General features: G+C 42.1%; 1 protein-coding gene across 3 annotated transcripts in view; it reads right to left on the bottom strand.

Moving 5' to 3' along the window:
- The window catches only part of AFF4 (ALF transcription elongation factor 4), a 68,496-nt gene that overhangs the window by 41,986 nt on the left and 13,063 nt on the right, over window positions 1-13,447 (bottom strand). For all 3 annotated transcript variants that reach the window (XM_004586403.3, XM_058677297.1, XM_058677298.1), the window contains 3 exons: window positions 6,974-7,100; window positions 3,878-4,672; window positions 1,976-2,020 (listed from right to left, as the gene is read on the bottom strand). In XM_004586403.3, coding sequence (XP_004586460.2) covers window positions 1,976-2,020; window positions 3,878-4,672; window positions 6,974-7,096 — 963 coding nt within the window. In that variant the 5' untranslated portion in view covers window positions 7,097-7,100. The remainder of the gene's footprint in view (window positions 1-1,975; window positions 2,021-3,877; window positions 4,673-6,973; window positions 7,101-13,447) is intronic.

Here is a 13,447-nt window from a genome sequence, read left to right as displayed (position 1 = left end):
CTCTTGGAATTTTAATACAAATGGGCAACTGCAAAAGGTGAGTTATGACACTGTAGTCTACCTGGTACAGGAAATTGGGATTTTAAGAATAAAGAAAGGGGCCAGCATGATAGCTTAGTGGCTAAAGTCTTCACATTACATGCCAGGATCCATATGGAAGCTGGTTCGTATCACTTCCCTCCCAGCTCCCTGCTTGTGGCCTGGGAAAGCAGTCGGGGATGGCCCAAAGCTTTGGGACCCTGCACCCGCTAGGGAGACCCGGAAGAAGCCCCTGGTTCCTGGCTTTGGATCAGCTCAGCCCTGGGCTATTGCAGCCACTAGGGGAATGAATCAGTGGACAGGAAAATCTTTCTCTGTCTCTCCTTTTCTCAGTAAATCTGACTTTCCAATAAAAATAAATAAATCTTAAAAATAATAATAATAAAGAGAATCCAACATGTAACTGAAAAGGAAAGACAAATACATTCCAAAAAAGATTACTTTAAGGAAGTAAAAGAGCAAAATAAAAGTATGGGTTGGGAAACCAGTTGGGCAAAAGCACTGAGGAAGGTCTGGAACATAACACTTGGACACTACTTACTCTTTAAATGGCTCCTACAGAATTGCTGAAAATTTCTTAAGTAAAAGAATTACGAAGACAGGAGAGTGAATTAAAGCAGCTGGTAATAACACAGAAGACAGGTAAGCAGGTAGAGACAAGCACACTGAGGTCCCTGTTACAATTACAGAAGCTTAAAGGTCACAGAAATGGGAAGAACGGATATTTCAAAGGAAATTTCAAAGTCTATATCTAGTTTTATGATTAAACAGAACATGACTGGAAATTTTACTAATTAGATTCTGCACCTAAAAGGAAGTCTGATAGCATAGCATTAGACATGTTACATTTGAAGAAGCAAAGAAAAATCTAAATGGAAATCCAGCTAAAAAGCAATTAAGAGTAATAAACCAAAACACAAAGGAGGCCAACCACGGAACAGATAAAGCCAAGACTAGTAAGAACAGGAGGCAAAAAGCAGAAAGAAAACACAGGAGGCTAGGACCAAAGCACCACACTTAATAGAGAACAGAATACACAAGGCAAGGCTTCCCAAACGGTAAGGAGCGAGGGCAAGGAAAGTACCAGGAAAATAACAATGAAGCCTTAGAATAGTCAAGGAAAGAAATGACCGTTCCAGAAGCGCAAATTTTAAATTCCTAAATCAGCAGAGAGGGAAAGAAAGTATAAACCCAAAGGAAGCCCCCAGACGAAGGAGTAGATGGTGCCTGAGAGAAACAGGTTCAGCCAAAGGGAGATGACAGGGGGCTCCAGGAAGGTATAGGGGAGAACAGAGAAAATCAAATAGAGACAACAATTCAAGAGCTTACAAGGAAAAAAGTACAAGTAACAGGAGACTGAGTTTTCTCCACGTAGTGAAACACAGTCACGGTCACTCATTTAGTCTCTGGACTTTCTCTTTTTCCAACATTTTCCTTTTCTTCTAACAAAAGAATGTACATTTTGGCCATGTGTGGGTTTTAAATGCATTGCTTTAACCACCCAAAAAGTGCAGTACTTAGAGGTCTGTTACTATCAGATTTCTAATCAGAAGGTACAGATGGATTACAAAGCCAGCTATCTGCAAGGTAAATATCTGAATACTGAGTTTTTTAAGCATTTCAAAGTATTAACTCTATGATAAGTTGAGAAGGCATGGTTATATTGTATTTCTTCCTTTCAAGACACACTGCTAGGACTGAAATTTATTTTACTTAAAACAAAAAACAAAATCAGCTCTTTGAAGGCAAACAATAAAACAAAAAAGCCACATGATTCAGAACATAGGTAGCAGTGGAACAGTCATCTATGGTGAATATAATCAAGTTACACATATAAGCAATCTGTTGCTATGGCTCCTGTGCGAAATTCTGGTGAAAACAGGGTAAGCTTGCAGAGGACCATTATCCAATAAATAAATACATAAACAAAACTTACTTTAAGGATTTCATCCACACAGCTCACATCACCAGAAGCTGAAGCCTTAGGAAAAAGAAATACACATTTGAAGTATGATTAGCTTTGTATAATAGTAGCTACAAAGATTTTTAGAAACTATTATAAATGAAGTAGAATTTAAGTAAATCTTCATGGGGGGGTTGCTGTTAGAGTGCATCTGGTTCAGCCACAGCAAATGACATCAGCATCCCATATAGGAATGCTGCTGGGAATCCTAGCTGCTCCATTTCCAATCCAGCACCCTGCAAATACAACTGGGAAAGCAGTTAATGACTTCAAGTGCTGGTCCCAGTCTTCCACAGAAGAGATCAGAATGGTTCCTGTTCCTGGCTATGGCCTAGCCCAGCCTTGGCTGTTGCAGGCATTCAGGAACCAGGAAATGGATGATTTCTCTCACTGTTTCTGTCATAATGCCTTTAAAATGAACAAACCTTAAATGAAAAAAAAAAGTATTAATGATTCTACCAATGTATTAAATCAGAAAACTAGTTAGAAAGCACAGCTTCGGGAAATCTGTATTTTTCAATGGTTTTTACAATCGTGTATTTTTTTATACTTCACATGAGAAATTATTTTTAAGACATGATATTTCAAGTAAGCAGCTTGTGCAAAATTTAAGTTTCCTTATATATAGAATATGTCATGATACTGAGGTAAACCACTTCATATAAACCAACAGAGGAAGACAAGTACTATTAAGCATTATTAAAAGTATTACTAAGAGTACTGGCTTGGAACATGATGGACAGTCCTTCATTTTTAAATCACAGATGGTAAGTTGCTTATTTTAAAGCACAAACATGAATTAGAAAGCTCAAATCCAGACTAACACTAAGGATCAACAATTCAGTCTGCCTTAGAGGCGTAATTAGATGACAAATACCACCAACACGAGAAGTTCCTTCTTAGTTTGACTATTCCTGACCCTTAACCCCACTCATCATGCAGAAACATTAACTAAGATTTCTGGATAAAGATGCCACGTCAGTATTTTTTATTCCGTGAACTGCATTAAAAAAGAAAATCTCACCTAGTTCAAAATAAATGCTCACTTCCTTGACTATTCTGAAGTCATGTTTTAGTATCAGGCTATAAAGAGGTAATAAACACAATAAATTCCAAATTACCCCTAGAAATTTAGAGCAACTTTTCCAATCCTTTAAATATAACCAAAGGGAAAAAACCCACTACATAACCACTATACAACATTCATTTCCATAAACTCCAACGTCCTAGTGTGTTGCACCACGAACCATGACTCCCATTTCATTCTCCAGTACCACTACAATGAAGATCTTGCAGTGCTGGCTCTGCATCCCTCTAGCTTCTGGCTCCACTGGCAGCCACTGTAGATCCTGGGCGGCAGCAGGGATGGCTCAAGTAACTGGGTTTCTGCCCTCCCAACCCTGCCTCATGAGAGACCTGATTGTCTTCTCAGGCCCTGGTTTCAACACTCAGGGTTAGAAAGTGAACCAGTGGACAGAGCTCCCTTTCTGCCTCTCAATTCTAAAAAAAAAAAGCAAAATAAAATTTAAAAATAGAAAAACTGATTTGTAGACAAAAGCAAGCAAGCTATGTATCATGCCACGACATCAACAGTGAGAGAGAAAGCACTGATAGGTCAGGCTTCCTCCAGCAGAATGGTCATTTTCACATCTGAAATCAGTGAAGCACATTTTCTCTATTTCCCAGGAGGGAAAGCTAACAGTCCCTGGATCCATTTGGGAGTCACTAACAAATCTTTCTTTGGACCTCTTTTTTCAGCCTTTAAATTTGCACTTTCTTTATCATTATGGCAAAGCTGTAGTTCAGGTTCAATCATATTTCATGGTCAACAGGTTAACACATCACAATGTGAACAGCTCTGAACTGGAGACTTACATCCAGTGGTTGGGAAGGGATTTTCAGTTTGGTGAGATGGGCTTTGCTGCTGGGCTTCAGTTCGGTTGTGCTGTTGCCATGGGATTGGCTGCTGTAGTGCTCAGAGGACAGTTTGGGTTCCATGGACTCCTGTCCATCCATGGGCCGCACGTAGGCAGTGGGTTTCTGTAACATGGAACTGGACTTTGACATCAACGAAGGTGGGAAAGCCTGATTTGAATGCTGCCCACTTGAAAACGGTACGCGAGAGGGAGAGTCCCAGTTCGCATCAGGGTCCCGAGGAGATTTGGAACGCTGATGTTCCTTGCTATGGTGATCATTCCCATGAGATCTGGAATGACTAGAGCTTAATGAAGAAACAGCCTGGGGCTTTCCAGGGCTAGACGAACGTGATTTGGAGTGTTCTGATCCATGCTGGCCTTTTTTCCGGCTACTGCTCCCACTGCTGCTGTATGAGTCACGGTCATGCCTCTGGCCACTACTGTTGGTGCTACTGCTGCTGCTCGCACCGGTCCGCTGGCTACTATGTCCACTTTGCAAGCCAGACGACCGTTTCTGAGACTGAGAAGTGCTGGGTGCAGGTCCTACTGGAGTCCATTTGCTACTCTGATGAGAACCTCCATGTCTCTGTTCAAAGAAATTTGGATTTGATTTTTCATCGGTGGTTGGTGGTACTGTAGGCTTGGGAATTGCTACAAGCTTTGGTATAGACCTATCTCCTATGAAATCCTGCATTTCATCGTAGTCTCCAAGCATACTCTGAATGCGACTTGATAATTTATCTTCTTTGCTAGTCTAGGAAAAAAAATGCAACATAAAGGTATAAAATTAGCATGCTCAGCAATAAAATATTCTTCAAAACTTATTTATTTAACTTCAAATGCAAAGAAAATTTTTAAAGGAAGGCTGCATATCTCAAAGTTAACACTTAGAGGCAATGATAAATACATAACTTTCATAGCAAAAAAAAAAAAACCTTACTAACACTAATGCTAAACTAGAAATATTGCAGGAGCTGCTATTGTGGCATAGCGGGTAAAACCACCACCAGTGAGGCCAGCTCCCCATATAAAGGTGCCAGTTTGAGTTCCAGATGCTCCTACTTCCGATCCACCTCTCTGCTAATGCCCTCAGAAAGTAGCAGAAGATGGCCCAAGTTCTTGAACTCCTGCACGCACATGGGACCTAGAAGAAGTTTCAGGACCTTGGCTTTGCCCCAGCACAGTCCCACCTGCTGCAGCCAGGAGATCAAAGATCTCTGATTTCCCATCCCTAGCCCTGCTTTCAAATAAATAAATATGCCTTTATATATACTAAGTGTTAAGCCAGCATGGTAGCTAGCACTCATATTTTATTAATCCATGAACAATTTTATTCCTCTTAATTCAGTGTTATGGTCAGAAGCAGAAACAAAAAATCTAGTAAAACAAGTTACACCCAGATTGTTTTTTGTAACTCCCTCTGTTAATTCACCATAACAAAAGTCTCAAACAAATTAAACAAAGAAAATTTCTTGAAAAAGTTTCAAATCCTGGATATTTTCTCTGACCAATGAATATTTCAACTTTTGAAGTCAACAGTAAATAAGTTGTAAAAAAATCATTCAAAAGTAATAAAAGATCTAAGATGTCTGATGTCCACAGGTTTTAGGACTCTCAAATGTTCATAGTCAAAGAAAAAAAACTGACTGCATTGAATAGAAATTAAAAAGAAAAAACAACTACAACACACCAATATTTATCTATGAGATTGGCAAGAAACAAGTGAGTTTAGATTATTAACAGTAATATAACCCAAATCATAATGGTAGCCTTATGGCTAAAGTCCTCGCTTGCATGCCAGAGGATCCCATATGGGTGCCAGTTCTAATCCCAGCAGCCCTGCTTCCCATCCAGCTCCCTGCTTGGGGCCTGGGAAAGCAGTTGAGGATGGCTCAAAGCCTTGGGACCTTGCACCCGCATGGGAGACCTGGAAGAAGCTCCTGGCTCCTAGCTGTGGATCAGCTCAGCTCCGGCCACAGTGGCCACTTGGGGAATAAATCAGCAGACAGAAGATCTTCCTTTCTGTCTCTCCTCTTCTCTGTATATCCGACTTTCCAATAAAAAAAAATAAATCTTTCAAATAAATAAATAAATTAGAAAATGACAGCTCTAGCTAACAGACTTTTTAAAAGGTAGAATATATAAGTAGCTTCCATAAAAACCAAATGTAACAGAAGTAAACTAAATTTTGAGTATGTTGTTACTTTTAATATTTCATTAGAAAAACGAACACTCTCAACCTCATACTGTAGTCATTACTGCGTAACACATGGTGTACCGCAATTCAAAACGCTCATGGAAAAATAAACTTAGCCCTTCCTTCCATTTTCCCATGAACCTGTAAACTCACCTTCATATTTTCACTGTTACATATATAATACAAGTCTTTAAAATGTAAAGAACAATTCAAACACCATCCAAGGCCAAACCAAATGTCGCTAAAGGTACATTCACAAGCAGAAATTGTATTATTTAGCGTCTCGCAAACCATATAGCTAACAGTAATGGAAACTGAAACTGCTCCATTTGTTACTACAGCATGTTTTAGTATTAATTTGATCTTGTTAATTAAGCACTTGAAAGGAAAGCAACTGGAAGCATTAGAAGGAAAATGAGAGGCAAGTATCACACAAACAGCCAAACTAACACTAAAGATATGTTCATTTCAATTTACTAATAATCACTACAACTCAGTGAATTAAGCATGTGAATATCAATTAACAGTGTGGATAGGAGAAATAAAATAATCTACAAAATATTAAATTCACTTGATTCATAAAACTGAAGACTGAAACATTCAAAAGCATACTCGCTCTGCCACATACCAGCCTCCCCGAGGCTGCTCCGCGGAGGATCACCAGCAGGACGGCAGGACAGCCCAAGGGCCTGGCCACTGCACCCTGTGCAGACCCACAGGAAGCGCTGGCTTTCACCTTCACCAGGCCTAGCCCTTTGGGGATGTCAACTAGAAGAGGGAAGGTTCTCCGACTCTATCTCCATTACTGTAACTCTGCCTTTGAAATAAAATACACCTCAAACAAAACAAACAACTTACAACTTTGTAAGGCTCAGCAAAGAGAGGAGAGCTGGGTGGGAAGGCGTCTTCGCCCTGCTGAATTTCCTGATTCCGCCTTTCCCGTTCTTTCATACGCAGCACATTCCGGTCTTCACGGTTCATGTTGCTATGAAGAGACACACAAGCCAGACATCACACACACACAGATAAAATTAAATTCTTAGTATTTTTTTGTCAGTTTAATATTCACTTGCATATTTCCTTCTAATTTTCAATTAATAACTGCCATTAGAGCAAAAGCTGGGTCTTGGTAAGGTTTATCAACATCAACAGCTTCTCCACAACCACCCAGAGAGAAAACCCCAGTGCAGAATGAGAACCCAGCCAGAAATACATGTAGCCCAGCCAGTTTTCAAAGTGTTCTGTTAGAGACATATGAGCTACAGCTTGTGCAGTGCTAAAACCCCAAGCTTCAATTTGTGTCATCACCACTGCCTCCTGAGAAGCCCAACTATTCTCTGTTCTTTTTTTTTTTAAAGATTTATTTATTTTCATTACAAAGTCAGATATACAGAGAGGAGGAGAGACAGAGAGGAAGATCTTCCATCCGATGTTTCACTCCCCAAGTGACAACGGTCGGTGCGCGCCGATCCGAAGCCGGGAACCAGGAACCTCTTCCAGGTCTCCCACACGGGTGCAGGAACCCAAACCACTGGGCTGTCCTCGACTGCTTTCCCAGGGCACAAGCAGGGAGCTGGATGGGAAGTGGAGCTGCCGGGATTAGAACCGGTGCCCATATGGGATCCCGGGGCTTTCAAGGCGAGGACTTTAGCCGCTAGGCCACGCCGCCGGGCCCTATTTCTCTTCTTAAAGAAAGAGAACCGGGCCAGCCGAGTGCCTAATCTTCTCATTGCACACATGGGGGATCCCATATGGGCGCCAATTCATGCCCTGGCTGCTCCACTTCTCATCCAGCTCCCTACTTGTGGCCCGGGAAAACAGTAGAATCGGAGACCTGGAAGAAGCTCCTGGCTTTGGATCAGACCAGTTCCGGCTGTTGTCACACACTTGGGAGTGAACCAGTGAACTGAAAACCTTTCTTACTGTCTCTCCTTCCCTCTGTAAATCTGTCTTTCCAACATAAATAAATAAATCTTTTAAGAAACAAACAAAAAAAGAGTAGAAAACCCATTTGCTTTTACCCCACTCTCCCCGCCAGGGCCCAGCTCTGTTCTGTACTTTGCATCTCTACCTTAAATCAATTCTTATTGTCCCAACTACAGCCTCCTTGGTGTCCTTCTGTGTGGCAGTTTGATCTCAGCTTTGTTGTTGCTCTAGATACCCCCACAAATGACATTTCTCCTCTAAAGATACTAAGACTTTGATTAACACCTCAAAAATATGGCCAAACTGAGGCTTTCAATAACCATCTTTGGCTAACTTCGGTTAGTAAAGAAACTGAACTGAAATAGTCTTGTGGAAAAGGTGAGAAAATGGAAGTGCCGGGCCCAGTGTGGTGGCCTAGTGGCTAAAGTCCTGTCTTCAATGCCCCGGGATCCTATGCGGGCGCCGGTTCTAATCCTGGCAGCTCGGCTTCCCGTCCAGCTCCCTGCTTGTGGCCTGGGAAGCAGACGAGGAGGGCCCAGTGCTTTGGGACCCTGCACCCTTGTGGGAGACCGGAGGAGGTTCTTGGCTCCTGGGTTCGAATTGGCGCAGCACCGACCGTTGCGGTCACTTGGGGAGTGAATCATTAGACAGAAGATCTTCCTCTCTGCATTTCCTCCTCTCTGTATATCTGACTTTGCAATAATAAATAAATAAATAAATCTTTAAATAATAAAAAAAAAGAAAAGAAAATGGAAGTGCCACTTCTGTAATTGAGACACTATGTTGTTTTTTTAAACTTGTTTATTTTTATTGAGAAGTCAGATTTACAGAGAGCAGAAGAGAGAGAGGAAGATCTTCCATCTGCTGGTTCACTCCCCAAGTGGCCACAATGGCCGGAGCTGAACTGATCTGAAACCAGGAATCAGGATCTTTCTCCAGGTCTCCCACATGGGTGCAGGACCCCAAGGCTTTGGGCCGTCCTTGACTGCCTTCCCAGGCCACAAGAGAGAGCTGGAGGAGAAGTGGGACAGCCAGGGTACAAACCAGCACCCATGTGGGATCCCAGCATATATAAGGTAAGGACTGACAACCACACGAGGCCCCCCTTAACAATTACTATACAGGGCCCAGCTGCATGGCCTAGCAGCTAAGGTCCTTGCCTTGAAAGCCCCGGGATCCCATATGGGCGCCGGTTCTAATTCCGGCAACTCCACTTCCCATCCAGCTCCCTGCTTGTGGCCTGGGAAAGCAGTCGAGGACGGCCCAAAGCCTTGGGATCCTGCACCCGTGTGGGAGACCTGGAGGAAGATCCTGGTTCCCGGCTTTGGATCGACGCAGTACCAGCTGTTGTGGTCACTTGGGGAGTGAATCATCGGACGGAAGATCTTCCTCTCTGTCTCTCCTCCTCTCTGTATATCTGACTTTGTAATAAAAATAAATAAATCTTAAAAATAAAAAAAGAAAGTGAGGTCTTATAAAAAATTACTATACAACATATGTACTTAAGTACTCAGAGATCCTATATTTAAAGAAAATATATTTTTCTCCTGTACATTTAACCAACAAATTACATCATACTCCATACAAGAAACCTGTAGGTAGAGTTTTGAACTACAATGCTGGCATTTCACAAAGCAGTATTTATCTGACAGGGCTAATGAGGCATATTAGCTTATCAGTAACCTTAAGCATCCTAAATTGAAACTGTGAGTGGCCAGAAAATTTCTTTAAAATGACACACTTTCATGTATGCAACAGCATTAAAATAATCATTCAAGAAATACTGCTAAATATATTGCGAAAACAGGTATGACTCCTGAGGCCAGTGCTGGGCATTGCAAAAAGCCAGGATTTCCAGAGTGCCGGGTCTACTCCCAGCTGCTCTTTTTCCAATCTAGCTCCCTGCCAATGCAGGAAAGTACCAGAAGAGGGGCCAAGTCTTTGGTGAGAGACCCCGCTGGAATCCTGGACTCCTGGTTTTAGTGGGGGACCAGCAAAACAGAAGATTCTCTCTCTCATTCTCACTTCCTCTTCTTAATTGCCTTCCATTCAAATACATAAAATAAACAATACTTTTAAACACACGATGTCCACAATACAATTCTCTCTCTGATTCACTGCCAAAGAAATCCTGTTTTGGAAAACAAAACAATGAGCATAAATGACATATAGGAGAGATTTCAATGTGGGAGACCTACATTGCAGCCTGGCACTGGCCTCATGTTCAGCAAGTCCAGGCTGGCCATTTCGGGCACAAGGGGGGGAGCAGCGGGGGGTGGGGGCAGTCTCAGTATTTCTGCCTCTCAAATAATTAAAAATAAAAAGCCAGAAATATTGAAAACGCTACATTTACTTAAGCAAAAACTTCCCACCAATAATGGGACTAACTGGCCTCACACGTCTCATCATGCAATGCATGGAAGATCCATCACCACGTATTTTTCCTGTTACAAAATATTCAACCTGAATCCAATCACCTAAAGCAAACCTGAAGTGAAGATCATTCTACAAAATTAATCTGAAATATCTAGAAAATGTCCAAAGGTGAGTAGAAGACTAAAAATTACTTCTATAATTGAGGACTTTTAAATGCAACACATGGCCCTTGGCTTTCCTGATCCGAGAATGAAGCAGTGGATGTGCTTGTCAGGTTCATTACTGGGAAACTTAAATTCAGACAGTATTTCAGATAACAATATAAATGTTAAGTTTCTCAACTCTGCAGAATGACTAATAGATACAAATTTTCAAGAAGAGATGTCCTGGGCCTTGCAAGCAGAAAACAGCTCTGGGGATTGGACCCCTGCAACCATGTAGGAAACCCAGATGAAGCTCCTGCCTCCTGACTTTGGCCTGACCCAGCCTAGGCCCAGCCTCAACCTGGGCCTAGCTGATGGAACCATTTGAGAAGTGAAACACTGGATGAAAGAAATTTATTGGGCCCGGCGGCGTGGCCTAGCGGCTAAAGTCCTCGCCTTGAACGCCCTGGGATCCCATATGGGCGCCAGTTCTAATCCCGGCAGCTCCACTTCCCATCCAGCTCCCTGCTTGTGCCCTGGGAAAGCAGTCGAGGACAGCCCAGTGGTTTGGGTTCCTGCACCCGCATGGGAGACCCGGAAGAGGTTCCTGGTTCCCGGCTTCGGATCGGCGCGCACCGGCCGTTGTCACTTGGGGAGTGAATCATCGGACGGAAGATCTTCCTCTCTGTCTCTCCTCCTCTCTGTATATCTGCCTTTGTAATAAACTGAATAAATCTTAAAAAAAAAAAATACATTTATCTCTGTCTCTCCTCCTCCTCTCTAATCATGACATTTGAATACATAAATAAACTTTTTTTAAAAAAGAAGCTTTAGCACTAACTTTCAAGATGATCCCTTGTCTCCCTATGCTGTTGCTCAACTCAAAGGTGGCTTAGTGACAACTAAGCACTGTCACTGGCTGATATGGATTACTTTGATGCAGTGCAGTATCCTTGCTAATGAAAGTACTCAAGAATAAAATAAATGTACAACAAACCAAAAAAGTAAACCAACTAACCAACCAATCAACCAAAAACAAACAAAAAACACAATTTTCTCTAACTACCTTCTGTAAAGTCCAAATCTCAATAGCTAGCATGGCAGATATAATAATTAGACACTTAAGCTTCAATTCTGATTACATGACATACTAAATACATGACAAGAAATTCAGGTAAATCTGTTTTATCTTTTATGAAGAATTCATATTAATTAATCTGATGATAAGGACTGGAGGACTTGAACATGTTATTAATTAGTTTTCCAGGATTTGAAATGTTGAACATGAACAACACTACAATAAAGTAAACCTAACAGATAGTTACACTACACTTCATGCAACAGCAGAATACACAGCCTAGTCAGACACACATGCAACGCTTCCAAGATAGATTACATTGGATTACATATAAATAAACTGAAACAGAATCAAACCATATAAAATACGTTCTCTAATAACAATGCAATGAAACACAAGATCAGACAACATAAAGAAAATTGGCAAGTTCACAACTATGTGGAAGTTAAACAACACTCTCCTAATGGATCCAGAAGAAACCAAAAAGGACATTAGAGAGTACTGGCATTGTGGTAATGGGTTGTCTGTGAGGCCAGCATGCCATTCACATGGGAGACATGGGTGGAATTTTTGAGTCCTGCTTAGGTCCTGCCAAGCATTGGTCACTGTAACCAACTGGGGAGTGAACCAGTGGATGCAGATTGCTCATCCATCTGCCACTCTACTTTTCAAATAAATAGTGGCCCAGTATTCGGGCACAATAATTTAAATCATGATTTGCAAGCACTGGTTCAAGACCCAGCTACTTCATTTTGAATTCGGCTCCCTGCCAAGGTGGCTGGGACAGCAGCAGAGGACAGCCCAAGTCCTTGCGTGCTCAACCCTCTGTGGATGACCCAGAAGGAGCTCCTGGCTCCTGGCTTTCGCCTGACCCAAGCCTGGTTGTAGCAGCCATTCGAGGAGAAAATCAGCAGACAGATCTCAATCTCTCTGTCTCTCCAGCTCTCTCTGCAATGCTTTCAAATAAAAGATAAGTTTTTTTTTTAAGATTTATTTTATTTTTATTACAAACTCAGATACACTGAGAGGAGGAGAGACAGAGAGGAAGTGGAGCGGCCGGGATTAGAACCAGCAGCCATATGGGATCAAGGCGAGGACCTTAGCCACTAGGCCACGCCGCCGAGCCCCAAAAAAGATAAGTATTTGCTAACAAGAAACAGAAGTCCTTTATAGACATGTAACAATAAAGATATTTTATTAATATTAATAATAATAATAGCAACACTTCCTATAAAGAAAAAAATAGAGGGTCTGGTTAAATACTCGCATACACAGGATCCCATATGCATGCTGGTTTGTGTCCCAGCTGCTCCACTTCCTATACAGCTCCCTGCTTGGGGCCTGAGAAAGCAATAGAGGATGGCCCAAAGCCTTGGGACTCTGCACCTGCATGGGAGACAGAGAAGAAGCTCCTGGCTTCAGATCAGCTCAGCTCCAGCTGATGCAGCCACCTGGGAAATGAAGCAGCAGATGGAAGATCTTCCTCTCTGTATCTACTTCTCTCTGTATATCTGCCTTTTCAATAAAAATAAGTAAGTTAGTATCTTTTTAAAAAATTTATTTATTTTTATTGGGAAGGGAGATTTACAGAAAGAAAGAGAAATGGAAAGATCTTCCAGGGCCTGGCGGCCTGGCCTTGAACGCCCCGGGAGCCCATATGGGCGCCAGTTCTAATCCCGGCAGCTCCACTTTCCATCCAGCTCCCTGCTTGTGGCCTGGGAAAGCAGTCGAGGACGGCCCAATGCACTGGGACCCTGCAGCCGTGTTGGAGACCCGGAAGAGGTTCCAGGTTCCCGCCTTTGGATCGGT

The sequence above is a fragment of the Ochotona princeps genome, chromosome 19 (genome assembly GCF_030435755.1).
Source record: "Ochotona princeps isolate mOchPri1 chromosome 19, mOchPri1.hap1, whole genome shotgun sequence".
Taxonomy (NCBI): Eukaryota; Metazoa; Chordata; class Mammalia; order Lagomorpha; family Ochotonidae; genus Ochotona; species Ochotona princeps.
Note: the sequence above shows the minus strand (reverse complement) of the source record. Positions and strands in the feature narration are given on the sequence as shown.